Genomic DNA, 13,942 nt, shown 5'->3' with positions numbered 1-13,942 from the left:
TCCAGGTCCTTGTCTTCCTCCGGTCGGCCTGGGGGCGCTCGCTCCCAGTGCCTCTCTATCCCAGGGTTCATCTCTATGGTCGTCCCTCCCGGACCGTGAGGGCTGGAGGGAGTGGTCAGCCCAGCCTTTTCCGCTAGTCCTCCCGCTCTAGCCCGCAGTCTCGCTGCCCTGAGCCTCCCGGGCCAGGCGGGCCGGCAGGCGGACAGGAGGGCCCTTGGGGGGCGCGCGGGGGACGGGGGGAGTTCCGGTTCCGGTTCTTTGTGCAGCTGCAGCAGCGGCTCCGGGGAAGATGGCGGCCCGGGCTGGTTTTCAGTCAGTGGCTCCGAGTGGCGCCCCCGGAGCCTCAGGAGGGGCGGGCGCGGCGGCCGCCTTGGGCCCGGGCGGGACTCCGGGGCCCCCCGTGCGAATGGGACCAGCGCCAGGTCAAGGGCTGTACCGCTCCCCGATGCCGGGAGCGGCCTATCCAGTGAGTAGGACAGGAGGAGGAGCGGGCGGGCCGGGGGCGGGGCCCAGTGGGGGCTCGGGAGTAACACGGGTGGGGGAGAAGTAGGAGGGGCTCCCCTGGGAGGAATTCAGGCCCTGTGTGGGATGGGGATAGTGCGGAGAAACCGAGGGGGAGGCATTTAGTATCCCCACCTGCTCCAAAGGAGCATTGTTTCCGTGGCGAGTCAGGGTATAGGGTCAGGGTTGATGGCGTGGGGCCACGGGTGGGCATTTAAGGGCTGGAGCCCAAAGGGGATTGGCAACTCTAGTGCCCAGAGAAAGACAGAGGGTGTAACTAGCAAATTGGGGTCAGTTTCTAAGTAGGTAATAGCTGGCAAAGTAAATGTGGGAGTAAATATGTTAGATCCAAAATAGATAGGAGAGCATTTGAGTATATTCTGGCTCTCTCTTATCTTCTGGGTCATGTTCACCCATGGAATCACAATTGGAGTGGAGAAACTCTCAGTTACTTATATTTCAAGAAAGCAGAGGGTTCTCCTCTCATTGTCCTCTACTCCACCTCCCCAGTCTGGTTTCATTTAAAGAACTCAGGCATCCCCCACGTTCTCTTTCTTGCTGGTGTTAGTAGGGGAAACCATGACATTTCTGGGTCCTTTCCCCTCTGTAGCGACCAGGTATGCTGCCTGGCAGCCGAATGACACCTCAGGGACCTTCCATGGGACCCCCTGGTTATGGGGGGAACCCTTCAGTCCGACCTGGCCTGACACAGTCAGGGATGGACCAGTCCCGCAAGAGACCTGCGCCTCAGCAGATCCAGCAGGTCCAGCAGCAGGCGGTCCAAAATCGAAACCACAAGTAAGATGACCCTGGGGCAGAGGGAGGGAGGGAGGAGATCTGTGAGAACAAAGGTGGTGGGAGTATCCTGAACCAAGAAATAGTGGTGCTATGTCAGCAGTCTGGGGCTCCGGGAGTCATTTGTGAGACCGCCTCCCTTTAGTGAAGGGGGAAGCTCTTTGATTTGCGAGAAGCCTTGCAGCTCCTCCACTTTTCTATAAATGGAGGTGCTGACAGCTTGTTTTCATGTTCTGACTAGTTTCATCTCATCCTAATAACAGTATTTATTCTGAACAGTGCAAAGAAAAAGAAGATGGCTGACAAAATTCTACCTCAGAGGGTGAGTCCAGGCTGTAGGTCTTCTTGAGGATGCAGTGAGTTTGAGAATAGAGATTGTCAGCTCTAAAACCTAATTCTTACGTTTTTGTTCTTAAGATTCGTGAACTGGTACCAGAATCCCAGGCCTATATGGATCTCTTGGCTTTTGAAAGGAAACTGGACCAGACCATCATGAGGAAACGGCTAGATATCCAGGAGGCCTTGAAACGTCCCATCAAGGTAATGCAGGAGAGTGCTAGGCAGAGAGCCAAAGGAGAGGACTCCGGAACCTTCAGCAGTCTTAGTTGAGAAATCAAAGGCACAACACAGCTTACTCTGGCATTTAAATTGCATCTCTCCCTTCCGCCTGCAAACAGAGAATTACATTAAGAGCATAAGAACAGCATGGCAAGGGGAGGGGCTCTTAATATCTCTTGCATCAGAAATATATCCTGTCCATGTTTTTGTTATAACTGTTTTCCCACCTTGGGAGCCTGGCACCTTGCATGACTTTGTCCACCTGGCATCCCAGTGTATGCACTTGCACTCAGGTCAGTGGCCTGTATTCCTCTTCTAGATGGAATCTCCACCCATCTTTGGGCCTGGGTAGATAGTAAGCCAGACTGTTAGGAGTAATTTTGGGGTTTGGGGAGACCCTTATCTTCAATATCAGACCACTGAAGCCCCACCATCAATCCTGTTTCTGCCTTCCTCAGCAAAAACGGAAGCTGCGAATTTTCATTTCTAACACTTTCAATCCGGCTAAATCAGATGCTGAGGATGGGGAAGGGACAGTGGCTTCCTGGGAGCTTCGGGTAGAAGGACGGCTCCTGGAGGATGTGAGTTCAAGGTCCATGGAGGTCGGTGTCTAGGGTGGGAGCTGCTGGGAACGAGCAGTGTCATCTGGTCTGCTAGAGGCCTTGACTGTGAGCACAGCTCCTGTTGGAAGCAACAGGGAGAGGGACACTCTGTTCTCTGTACTGAAAGACAGTAGTTCTTTGTGTCTGGCTCCTACAACTTTTGCTCTCATATAATGGTATCATTATTGTCCTGGGATCTGATTTGTTGTTTTCCCCTCATGCTCCTGGCCATTGAATTTACCAGTATTTGAAGATTACTTTGTTTTTGTTTGTGTTTTTTGTTTTTGTTTTTAATCAAGTGAGTTTGTTCTTGGCATTTAAGGCCAAGATTTCCTCTCTGAGCCCTCAAGATGCTTGGTTCCCAGTGTAGCATCTCCCTCTTCCCAACTTTGATTGGAGATACTTCACAGTTTAAGTGGGATAGATTTCTCTGACAGATTCCTATTGCTTTATGAGAAACATCAGCTGACCGGTGACAGCCCCACCTCAGCAGCTCTTTGGGAAAGCTTGCCTCTCATTCCCTCATACTCTATAGCCTTTCATTTTAAACTGCCGCAGGCAAGCCAATTTGAATGCACCTTTGCAAGAGAACCAGGGCTCAGTGTCAGAGCCTTCTCTATACAGGTCCATTCCATCTGCTGGTGGTGTCATTTGGTCCAAATAAAGCCGTCTTTGTTCTGGCTGCTTATTGCCTGTGATTCATTTCCCTTGTAGAGTCAGACTTTTCTCTATTCAAACTTGCTTTTATGTTGTGTGCAATAGTTCAGCTTAACTTACCTCATTTCTCTTGAGGAAGTGAAGTGGGTAAGTCAGTGACCCTGTACGTGTTACAGGATGCTTTTCCATGGTTTTGTTGCTATTGTGACTGGTTTAATATCCACAGAGGCCTACTTTGCTATCTCCTGAGAGATATTTAAAAGACTTTTTTGAGTTTTTTCCTACTGCCCTTGTGGGTTCCTTTTTTATTGGACTTTATCTTGGGAAGTTTTTTCTGTTTTTTTTTTCCTAACATGAGCTCTCCTGTCTCTCCTCTAGTCAGCCTTGTCCAAATATGATGCTACCAAACAAAAGAGAAAGTTCTCTTCCTTTTTTAAATCCTTGGTGATCGAACTGGACAAAGACCTGTATGGGCCAGACAACCATCTGGTAGAAGTAAGTAGTAGTTCTGCCTTCCTGACTTTGACTGTGTGTCTGGAGAATGATGGACTTGGGAGTCAAACTTTAATGTCTAGGGAGAGGGGGAGGAATAAATTGAAGGCTTTTACTCCAGATGTACAGTATCACCATTGCAGTTTGCCAGTTGACCTCCAGGTGGCACTAGCTGTGTTTAGTTCTTGTTATGCTCGAGAGCACTTTCAGTCTAACTTGTCCCACCTTTTAAATGTTCACTCTTGTGGTTGCATGGAATGTCTACTGTATGCCCCCACTTTCAAAGGAAATTTTAATGAAGGCCTCTTGGATTTGCCGGGCCATCTCTGCATTTTGCTAGTTACTGATGGTGAGGACTAGTTATCTATATACCGTTTATACTTTTTCCTGGCAGCACTTTCTAGTTAAAGGGGTTTAATAATAGGATACCAGGATTTACCAGGGTTACCTTTACAGATCTGGGACTTCCTCTTGGTCCCTGTTCCATTTAAATTCACATTCTAAATAATCAACAAAATCCTTTATTAAATGCCTAATTGTACAGTGTTCTGAACAACAGGTTAGCTATAGGATGCTTTGGATTATAGTCAAAACCAGAATGAGATAGTCCAGCACTCTGAGTGAACTTAACCTGCTCCTTTCTTTGCCAGTGTAGCCACAGCCCCTTAATTTCAACCACTAAGAGACACAGAAGGTCTTTACCATCTAATAAGGGAAGTGAGTCGTAGAATCAATAGAAATTTGTAAATATATGTAACTTAATTTTACAGCAGTAAATCATAGTGGCCAGGAATGTGGACTGCAGAGTCAGACATACCAGAGCTCAAATCAGAGCTCCAAATTACTTTAATCTTCTAAGTATTAGTTTTCTGATCTGTAAAATAGGTATGAAACTGACTATCTCATAGGGATGTTGTGAGAATTAAGTGAGATAACCTGGGTAAATAGCTTAGAATACTCTTGTATGCAGAAAATACTTAGTAAATGGTGGCTATATTACTGGGCATGTGTGTATTATTCATTTCGTGGATAAAGTCATCACTGGAAATTTAGGTTATTTAAATGACTGAACAGTCAGAATTGAAAGGTTAATCTGTTTACATACAGACATTAATCCCAAAGCCATATGCAATTTAAAAAACAGTTTATTGTGGTAACATATATACAAGTAACTTTTTCCGTATGCAGTTTTAAGAAATGCCTCATGCTATTGCTCTTCTCCAATAGCCTCAGTAATCAAAAGTTGAATATTCAGTCATCACAGAAGCTCTTCCCTCCTACCCCAGCTCTTCCTCTGGGAGAGCACCCCCTGACATCTTCCTCTCTGTAGTGGCACAGGACCGCCACTACCCAGGAGACTGATGGCTTCCAGGTGAAGCGGCCAGGAGATGTGAATGTACGGTGTACTGTCCTACTGATGCTGGATTACCAGGTATTCTGTGGTGGTGTGAGGGGGTCCAACTTTCATAGCCACATCCCATCAGCAGTTCTGGTGTTTAAGGGTTTAAGTCTCATCATGGATATTTTGCTACCAGACTTTAAGTTCCCTAAGTACAAGGATAGGGTCTAATCATCTCCAAATTCCTCTTAGTATTTTTCTGCCTCAGAGAAAGCACTACATTAATGTTTGTTGAATGGGTTGAATGAATTGCCACAGTAAGCGCCTCACAGTGCAAGTAGACACTGCTCACTAGCTTTGTTCCTGTACTCTTTGGTTCTCTGCAGCCTCCTCAGTTTAAATTAGATCCTCGCCTGGCTCGGCTCCTGGGCATCCACACCCAGACCCGTCCAGTGATCATCCAAGCACTGTGGCAATATATTAAGACACATAAGCTCCAGGACCCTCACGAGCGGGAGTTTGTCATCTGTGACAAGTACCTCCAGCAGGTAAGTAATGGACCCTTTCTTTTGCTGGAACCCATTGACTCTTTAGTGGTACTCAAAATCCCAACTTCTAGCTGCTTCTCCTTTTTCCCATAGATCTTTGAGTCTCAGCGTATGAAGTTTTCAGAGATTCCCCAACGGCTCCATGCCTTGCTTATGCCACCAGAACCCATTATCATCAATCATGTCATCAGGTAAGCATCTGTATGGGAGGCAGTGGTGTGCTGGAGATGGCTTTTACCAGCTTGTAAGAGCCAAGTATCAAATTTTCAGGAATTTTGCAAGCAGGTTGCTATCTATGGCCATTATTTAAAATTAAATTGTGTAAACTTATAATTAAATACATTATATTAAAAGTAAGAGAAATGTATGCTTAAAACTCATCATTTTGTAATTATTACATTTTGCTATTATCTATGCTCTTGAGGTCATTTATGTCTTTTGTATCTGTATAGTGGAAATGCCATATACTGCTGTACTATCACATATCTCTTCCCAACTCTGGGCAGTGGCATAATGTTGGTAGCTTAAAGTCATCTGTGGTGGGAGTTTTAAACCACAGAAATAGGCAAATGCTACAAAAAAAGATTTTTTTTTCTTGTGGAGAATAAGTTGTTACACATTTAATGGCTCATCACTGACAGGAGGAATCAGCAGCAATCTTTTCTCTGGATGGTAGGGCAGTCCAGTCTGAGATTCTAACTCCATACCTCCTTCCATTTTTTGTTCAGAAGATGGGTGAGCAGGTCATCTCCAGGCAGATAGAGAATGAAGGAAGTGACTTCCTCTTCACAGCACTTTCTCTCTCTTATTTTTTATAGTCCGTTTGCCTTCTTTCCTTTATTCCTTGTTATTCTAGTTTGCTAATGCTGCCAGAATGCAAAACACCAGAAATGGATTGGCTTTTATAAGGGGGGTCTGTTTGATTAGACAGTTACAGTCTTAAGGCCGTAAAGTGTCCAAGCAATTGGGCACCTTCACTGAAGGATGGCCAATGGCGTCTGGAAAACCTCTGTTAGCTGGGAAGGCACGTGGCTGGCATCTGCTCCAAGTTCTGGTTTCAAAATGGGTTCCTCCTTGTATGTTCCTCTCCTGGCCACAGCTCCTCTTCAAAATGTCACTCTCAGTGGCTCTTGGGGTGTTTGTCCTCTCTTAGCTTTTTCAGAGCAAGAGTCTGCTTTCAACAGCCATCTTCAAACTGTCTCTCATCTGCAGCTCCTGTGCTTTCTTCAAAGTGTCCCTCTTGGCTGTAGCAAGCTTGCTCCCTCTGTCTGAGCTTGTATAGTGCTCTAGTAAACTAATCAAGGCCCATGCTGAATGGGCAGGGCCACACCTCCATGGAAACTATCCAGTCAGAGTCATCACCCACAGTTGAGTGGGGTGCATCTCCGTGGAAACACTCAAAGAATTACAATCTAATCAACACTGATACATCTGCCCACACAAGATTACATCAAAGATAATGGCGTTTTGGGGGACATAAGACATTAAACCAGCACACTTATTTATTTATTTGTTTATTTATTCGTTTATTTTTATTATGAACTTTAACATATGTACATAATAATGATAATTTTCGAAGTATGATTTCACAAGTTGTTAGAGAGTAAATTTCAAAGAATGTCATGGGTCACAGTTCCACAACTTTAGGCATTTCCATTATTGTAAAATATAACATACGTACAAAAAGATGTCAACTCTCGATGCTCAATTGCTCAACAGGCAATTATATAGTTAATTTAAAAAATTACTACTGGTTACAGTTCCATAGTCTCAGTCCTTTCCTTATTGTGGAATACAAGGTATATACAGAAAGGTGAAGACCTTCAATGCACAATTCAGTGAGCAGCTGTAAAGCAAATCCCTAAGGATGCTGTAAGCCACAGTTCCACCATGTCGTTTACTCCCTTCCAGCCCTTCTAACACCCTAGCATCCAAAAATATATATATAATTATATAAAGTTTCAGCATTCATAGACCTTTGTTAAATCTTATCTTGTTTGTTGCTACCCCTTCTTCTCAATCTCTTTCTTCATCTTCAAGGGTATCTAGGCAGTGAGCACCCTAACTTGTTCATATTAAGAGGGGGTGTCGACAAGTATGGGGAAGGGGGCTACTTCTAATTGTTGATCTTAAAAACGCTGTTGCCTCTGGGTTTTAGGACTTGTCTGGTATAGGAACACTCTGGTGAACTTAAGTTTCTGAGAGATAAAACTTAGTGAGTGAATCTTTTATAGACTCTCAGGTAGGGACCTAGGTATTTGGGATCTACTTTTGGTAAGGGCATGGCATACTGTGGCCATTTGGGATGTCTAGCTGGAGCTTGCATAAGAGACATCTCTAGGAAAGCCTCTTGACTCTATTTGGGATCTCTCAGCCACTGTGACTTCAGCTTATTATCTTTCTTTTTTCCCGCTTTTGGTCAAGTAGGCATTTTCAATCCCTTGCTGCCAGGGCTAGGCTCATTCCCCAGAGTCATGTCCCATGTCACCAGGGAGATTTATTCCCTTGGGAGTCATGTCCCTCGTGTGTGTGTATGTGGGGGGGAGGTTAATGAATTTAATGAATTTATTTACCAATTTGGGCTTAGAGAGGCCACATCTAGGCAACAAAAGAGGTTCCTTGGAGGCACCTCTTAGGCATAATTATAGAAGGGCTCAACCTCCTGTTTACAAACCTAAATTTCACAAGAACAAGCCTCAAGTCGACGACTTGGTTTATTAAGTAGTGAGTTCCTAACTTCACTAAATACATATTCTATTCTAAGATAAATGGTCAGTTTCTTACATTATCTTCAGTTAGTTGTACAGTCATCATCACTCTCAACTTTAAACAATTATCATAACATAATACATCCCAGAGCTCTTATCAGCTGCCAGTTATTCATCCCTAGCATTAGTGTAGAGTTGGTGAGATATTCCTATTAAATATAGTCTTCAATTCGCAATGGGTAGTTTTTCCATACCACTGTTGTTAACCCTCTACACCAGTGTCATACCTTATAAGTGTATCATGCTAACACTTATTTAGGTTTGTGGTGCTACTCTGTTGGCATGCTTTTAAACAACCATTTACAAACATGTTTGCCTTCAGTGCATCACTGATACTTAATCCCATTAATGCAAAAGGGATTCCATATTCCATCTTATTACAATAGTTAAAGACCTTCCTTTCTTTATTTAGGCCCTGAACCATCTCTCATTAATAGTAACTCCTAGAACCTATAAATTGGGTCATTAATAGCTGGTCTGTCCTGTATTCCTACCCTTTTATTTTATTTTACTTTATTTTATTTTATGTGTGTGTTTTATTTGAATTTATTTTCAGGGTTAATTTGAGTTTAAAAGGGAGAGTGGTACACTAGATAATGTAGCAGCAGTTTCTTCTGGGGAGGGAGGTTGTGTCAGAGATGGGAGCAAACTTACTTTTCTGTGTGTATCTTTTGACCTATTTGAAGTTTTCACTATTGACTTTTTTTTTTCCATCACTCATATTCCATCCATTTTCTTGATATGTATTTGAATAATGTGACATCATTTCACTGTTGACTTTTGAAAATTAACTTGATTGAGTCATAATTTATATGTAATAAATTGCACATGTTTAAAGCATAATTTGATATGTATATAACTTTGGCAGATCTGTATACCATATAGCTACCACCATAATGAAGATGCAGAACATTTCTGTCACCCTCAAAAGTTCAGTATACCCTTTTGCATTCAACCCTTTCCTCAATCCCTGGGCTATCCTTTTGACCCTGTATAATTAAGTCTTAGGAGCCAAGCCCTTTACCAGGCCTCTTTGGTTTCCTCCCTAGTGTTGACCCTAATGATCAGAAAAAGACGGCTTGTTATGACATTGATGTGGAAGTGGATGATACCTTGAAGACCCAGATGAATTCTTTTCTGCTGTCTACTGCCAGCCAGCAGGAGATTGCTACACTAGACAACAAGGTAGGGGCCTCTGCCCTAGGTATTTTGGTGCCACCAGCCCCCATCACTGCTTCTAGGCCACCTTTTGTTTTTTCATTCATACGAAATATATTGACACCCATTATATACCAGGCAGTATGCTTGGTGCTAGTTAGAGCCAGACAACAGGAGTTCTGATTCTGGCTATCCTTTTAATAGCTTTGAGCCTCAGTTTCTGATCTATCTAATACCTATTTTATGAGGTTGTTAAGAGGATTACATGAGACAATATATATATAAAGCTCATGACACAGTGCCTGGCACATAAAAACAACAAATGATAACTGCTGCTACTTTTACTATTCTCATTACTATTTAACATTATTAAGCATCTGTGGGAAAAGCTACACATGTTCTGGGATCACAAAGGAGATGAGGGATGCTTTTCTGGAAGAGTTGATGCCTCAACTATGTCTTGAAGAACAAAGTGGGAGTTAATAAAAGAGGAGAAAGGATAGCAATGCTTAGGGGCAAAGGGGAGAGGAGGACTTTCCAGAAAGAGGGCATAGGTTAAATAAAGGCCCAAAGATGAGAGAGAGCCTGCTTCATTCAGGAAGTACAAACGGCGTAGGATGCCAGGGATGGGAAGTTTTGGGTGAGGAAGCTGGATGAGGAAGTAGGGCCAAATCATGAAAGAGTTTTGATGCAGAGAACACTGGTTTATACTTTGTCCTGAAGACTAAGAGAGTTTATTGAAAGAGCATCACCAGCGGAGGGACTGATCCTTTTGTATTTAGAGTGGTCTCTGGCAGGAAGGTAGAGAATGAATTGGAAGAGGGGCAGATGTGAAGACAGGGAGTTGGGTTGGATTATTGCTGGTGTTATATGTTGAAGGCCAGAATTTAAGGTACTGACAGTGAGGATGGAAGGAAGTAGACAGACTTGAGAGGTATCAAAGTAGAATTGAAGAGACTTAGGCATTTGCCACTATTTGGACGAGAGTGTGGAGTGAGGGAGAAGAAGGGATTATGATGACTCCCAAGTTTCTACCTTGGGTCAATAGGAGTACTCTAGGATAGGAAACAGGAGCAGGGGAAAAGGTAATGAGTTTAATCTGGGATACATTGAGTTTAAGGTGTCTTGAGATGTCAAGAGAGCAGTTGAATTGGTTGAAGTTTAGAAAATGGATTCTGGACTGCAGACTGGGGACTCATTAACTTGTCAATGGTAGTGAAAGACATGCAAGTAGATGAAATTACCAGGAAGAGTGTGTGGAGTGGGAAGCAAAAAGAGCAGAGAACAAAATCCAGAGAACCACAGCTTTTGAGACAATCCTCTAACCATTTCTGAGTGTTTTTGATCTCCTTTGTGTGGACTGAGTATCTACTGTGTAGCTTTGCCCATAACTGGCATTTTGTAGACTAAAAGGAAAACTTCTCTCACGTGGGATATACAAACACACAGAATCAAGTGTAGAGTACCTAAGAACTGTGTATGCATGTCAAAAGAATTCTGAGGGCCAGGGCAGTTGCAGCTCTGAGCAGTAGTGCCATCTCTGGATAGCACTGTTCGCCTAGGTTGGGAGAAGCACATGGAGATTCCAGGCAGTGCCTGCCATTTAACTTTTAAGTTTCCCCAGTTTGAAAATATTACAAGTTTCCCTCTTCCTTTCAGATCCATGAGACCATAGAAACTATCAACCAGCTGAAGACCCAGCGGGAGTTCATGCTGAGCTTTGCCAGAGACCCACAGGGTTTTATCAATGACTGGCTCCAGTCCCAGTGTCGAGACCTCAAGGTAAAGAACCTAGGAAAGATGCAAAGGGACTTAGGTCAGTCAGGCACGCATTTGCTTTATTTCTGTAGCACTTAGTAGAAGAGCCTGAGGGGAAAGTGAAAGACCAGATTTTCATTAGCACATTTCAGGGTCCATTTGTGTTTAAGTAGGGACATGGAAGCTGAACCATCAAGCATTTATTTAGTACTGACTATGTGCTGTCATTGTCCTCCATATTGTAGGGGATACAGAAGTGAAAGACCTGATCTGTGCCTTCAAAGCAACATGCATTCTGTTTTGAAGAACTAGGCTATTATGCATTAAAAAACAAATAAACCAGTAAACCATATAAGATATTATCAGAACTGGTAGTACCAATAATATAATTCAGAAGAGAAGGGAGATTGATAAGGCTTCATGGAGAATGAGAAGTTGAGGTATTTCTTAGAGAGAGCATCAAGCTCAGGCGAGAAGAGAGAAGGTAGGAGTGAGCACAGAATGTGTGAAATATGCTCCCATCTCTTGCTTGTGGTGAGTGCCACTACAATTACAGAGGCTGAGCACAGGAGCAAGGAGAAGTGGGTGCTGGGAAAGATTCTTGAACAAGACAATGACTTGTTGATAGAAGAATGCATGACTTTTGGTGTGAAGGAACAAATCAAATCTGATTCCTCCCACTTCCCCTCCTCCCTCTTCTTCCCCTCCACCACATTGTCTTCAGACCATGACTGATGTGGTGGGTAACCCAGAGGAAGAGCGCCGAGCAGAGTTCTACTTTCAGCCTTGGGCTCAGGAGGCTGTGTGCCGATACTTCTACTCCAAGGTAGGTGCCCGGGGTGCATGGGAGAAATTGACAAAAGGCAAGGGGCATATATCCCTGATGGGGGTCACTGGTGTTAGGTATCAACTTCTGGTTTGTCTCATCTTCCACTCCTTCCACTATTTTCTCCTTAGGTGCAGCAGAGACGACAAGAATTAGAGCAAGCCCTGGGAATCCGAAATACATAGGGCCTCTCCCACAGCCCTGATTTGGCTGCACCGATTGTTTTATTTGGGCCCTGTGCTGCCTGCCTCATAGCACCTGTGTTGGTCTTGCTTGGGGCCTTCCGGGGGATGTTGTTGGTTCAAGGACAACACCAGAATGAAGAGGGTCTCACATTTCTGTCTCCCAAGACACCTATTATCCTCTTCTCCCACCCATCCCTTCCTACCTTCAAGCTTCCTTGCCCCACAATTCCCACGTGCCTCTACCCTCCCCTGGTCTACATAGGACCTCTAGATAGTGTTAGAGAGAGAACCTGTAGGCGTAATCAGTGCTCTGAATGGATTTGGCCTAAGGCCAAGTGGTCTTCAAGGGGACCAGCTACACTGATCCTGCCCCTCAGAGACCCAGGAATTGGGAGCATTGGCCCCCTCTGAGACTCAGGCCTGGGGGCACTCTATAAGCTAGTTGATCTTGGCTCTCCTGATAACAGAATCCAATTTCCTTCCTTCCTTCCATTGTTTTGGAGCAAACACTTCCTTTATATGTTGCCCTCTAGCACTAAAGGAACTCTGACTGTTGGGCTCTGCTGAGACCCAGGTCAGTCCCTAGTCCTTTGCATTGGCCTGCAGCCTCAGTGTTTCTCTTACTCCCTAGTAGGGGGTCCACGTCAGTATTGGAGCTTGTTCTTTTAACTGTTGCTCCTACCCAGAACACTCCCTGTAGCTGCCCTTTTTAGGATTCTTTCATATCTGCCCTAACCCAGGGCATTTGGGTAGGGAAATCTTGCCTTTTACCTGTCAAAGTTCCAGGGACCTAATCTGGGGTACTGTTACTGCCAGCAGAGTTATTGTTATTGCTCAGAGGTGTGATTAATTCATTCACTCCACCCTGTCCCCTCTGTCCCCTCCATCTCTTAAAGGGGAAACAGGCTTAAAATCAAACAGGTAAAAGCCTTAGGCCATCCCTGTCTTCCTGTCCCTTGTCTGCATAGTTGACACCCACTGGTGGCTTCTAGGGCACTGAGGAGAGAAAGCGTCTAGGGCTGGAGAATAGCTCTGAGTTGGGTTTATGACTCTTCCCTCTCCCTGCCTCACAGGATTGTGACTCCCCAGCCCCTGCCCTCAAAGCTTCAGACCCCTCAGGTAGCAGCAGGACCTTGTGATCTTGGCCCCTTGGAGCTGAGATGGTTTTGCATCTTTCCAGGAGAGCCTCAGATTCTTCTTCCAGGTTGTATCACCCCCGAGTTAGCATATCCTAGGCTCGCAGATTCAACACAACAGGGTGGGAGACAGCTGGGCACAGAGGGAATTCTGTTCAGCTTGGGCTCTAAACCCGCAGAACTGACAAAGCCCCTGCTTCCCCACGCGTTCCTCAGGCTCCTGCGAGCACATCCTCCAGTCCTTATTCCCTGCTTGTTCCAAGCTGAGGACAGCAGAATTTTCTCCTCATCTTCCCCCTTCGGGCCATTTTCCTACCCCTCCCTTGAAAGGTTCTCCCCACAGTGGCACTGGACAACCTCTGTCTTTGGGGCAACTGAGTCCTGGCCCGGCTCCTGGCTGGAACCATGAGAAGGAAGCTCAGCACCCCTACACAGTGTCCCTGTTGAAGATAACTGTTTTTATTAACTGAATTACTGTTTTTTTTTCATGGACCAAATTTTTTTTTGTACTGTCCCCTTATTGATGTCACCTGGTTTTAATAAAAGAATCTTCTGAAGGATGGGTGCCCCCCTACCTATGGAAGGAGAGCTCTTCCTTGAGCTCTCTTCTCTGATACTA

General features: G+C 44.7%; 1 protein-coding gene across 2 annotated transcripts; it reads left to right on the top strand.

The window, feature by feature from the left end:
- Positions 1-231: 231 nt before the first annotated feature.
- SMARCD1 (SWI/SNF related, matrix associated, actin dependent regulator of chromatin, subfamily d, member 1) lies at positions 232-13,883 on the top strand. 2 transcript variants are annotated; one of them, XM_037845572.1, is made up of 13 exons: positions 233-466; positions 1,112-1,299; positions 1,576-1,618; positions 1,714-1,836; positions 2,313-2,435; positions 3,492-3,608; positions 4,936-5,037; positions 5,331-5,492; positions 5,586-5,683; positions 9,310-9,445; positions 11,078-11,200; positions 11,901-12,002; positions 12,134-13,883. In XM_037845572.1, the coding sequence occupies exons 1-13, from the start codon at positions 290-292 to the stop codon at positions 12,185-12,187; spliced, it is 1,548 nt and encodes a 515-aa protein (XP_037701500.1). In that variant the 5' UTR covers positions 233-289; the 3' UTR covers positions 12,188-13,883. The 2 variants fall into 2 exon arrangements, with proteins under 2 accessions (XP_037701501.1, XP_037701500.1); XM_037845573.1 differs by lacking the exon at positions 2,313-2,435 and having other exon boundaries at positions 232-466.
- Positions 13,884-13,942: the final 59 nt, after the last annotated feature.

The sequence above is a fragment of the Choloepus didactylus genome, chromosome 8 (assembly GCF_015220235.1).
Source record: "Choloepus didactylus isolate mChoDid1 chromosome 8, mChoDid1.pri, whole genome shotgun sequence".
Taxonomy (NCBI): domain Eukaryota; kingdom Metazoa; phylum Chordata; class Mammalia; order Pilosa; family Megalonychidae; genus Choloepus; species Choloepus didactylus.
The sequence above is the reverse complement of the archived record's forward strand: the minus strand, read 5'-3'. Positions and strand labels throughout refer to the sequence as shown.

What these genes read in the sequence shown, in the direction of transcription:
- SMARCD1 (XM_037845572.1), top strand. Translation starts at nt 290, where the DNA reads ATGGCGGCCCGGGCTGGTTTTCAGTCAGTGGCTCCGAGTGGCGCCCCC. An exon ending in TTGCTACACTAGACAACAAG is followed by an intron (nt 9,446 to 11,077) that starts GTAGGGGCCTCT and finishes TCTTCCTTTCAG; the next exon opens with ATCCATGAGACCATAGAAAC. An exon ending in CCCAGTGTCGAGACCTCAAG is followed by an intron (nt 11,201 to 11,900) that starts GTAAAGAACCTA and finishes CATTGTCTTCAG; the next exon opens with ACCATGACTGATGTGGTGGG.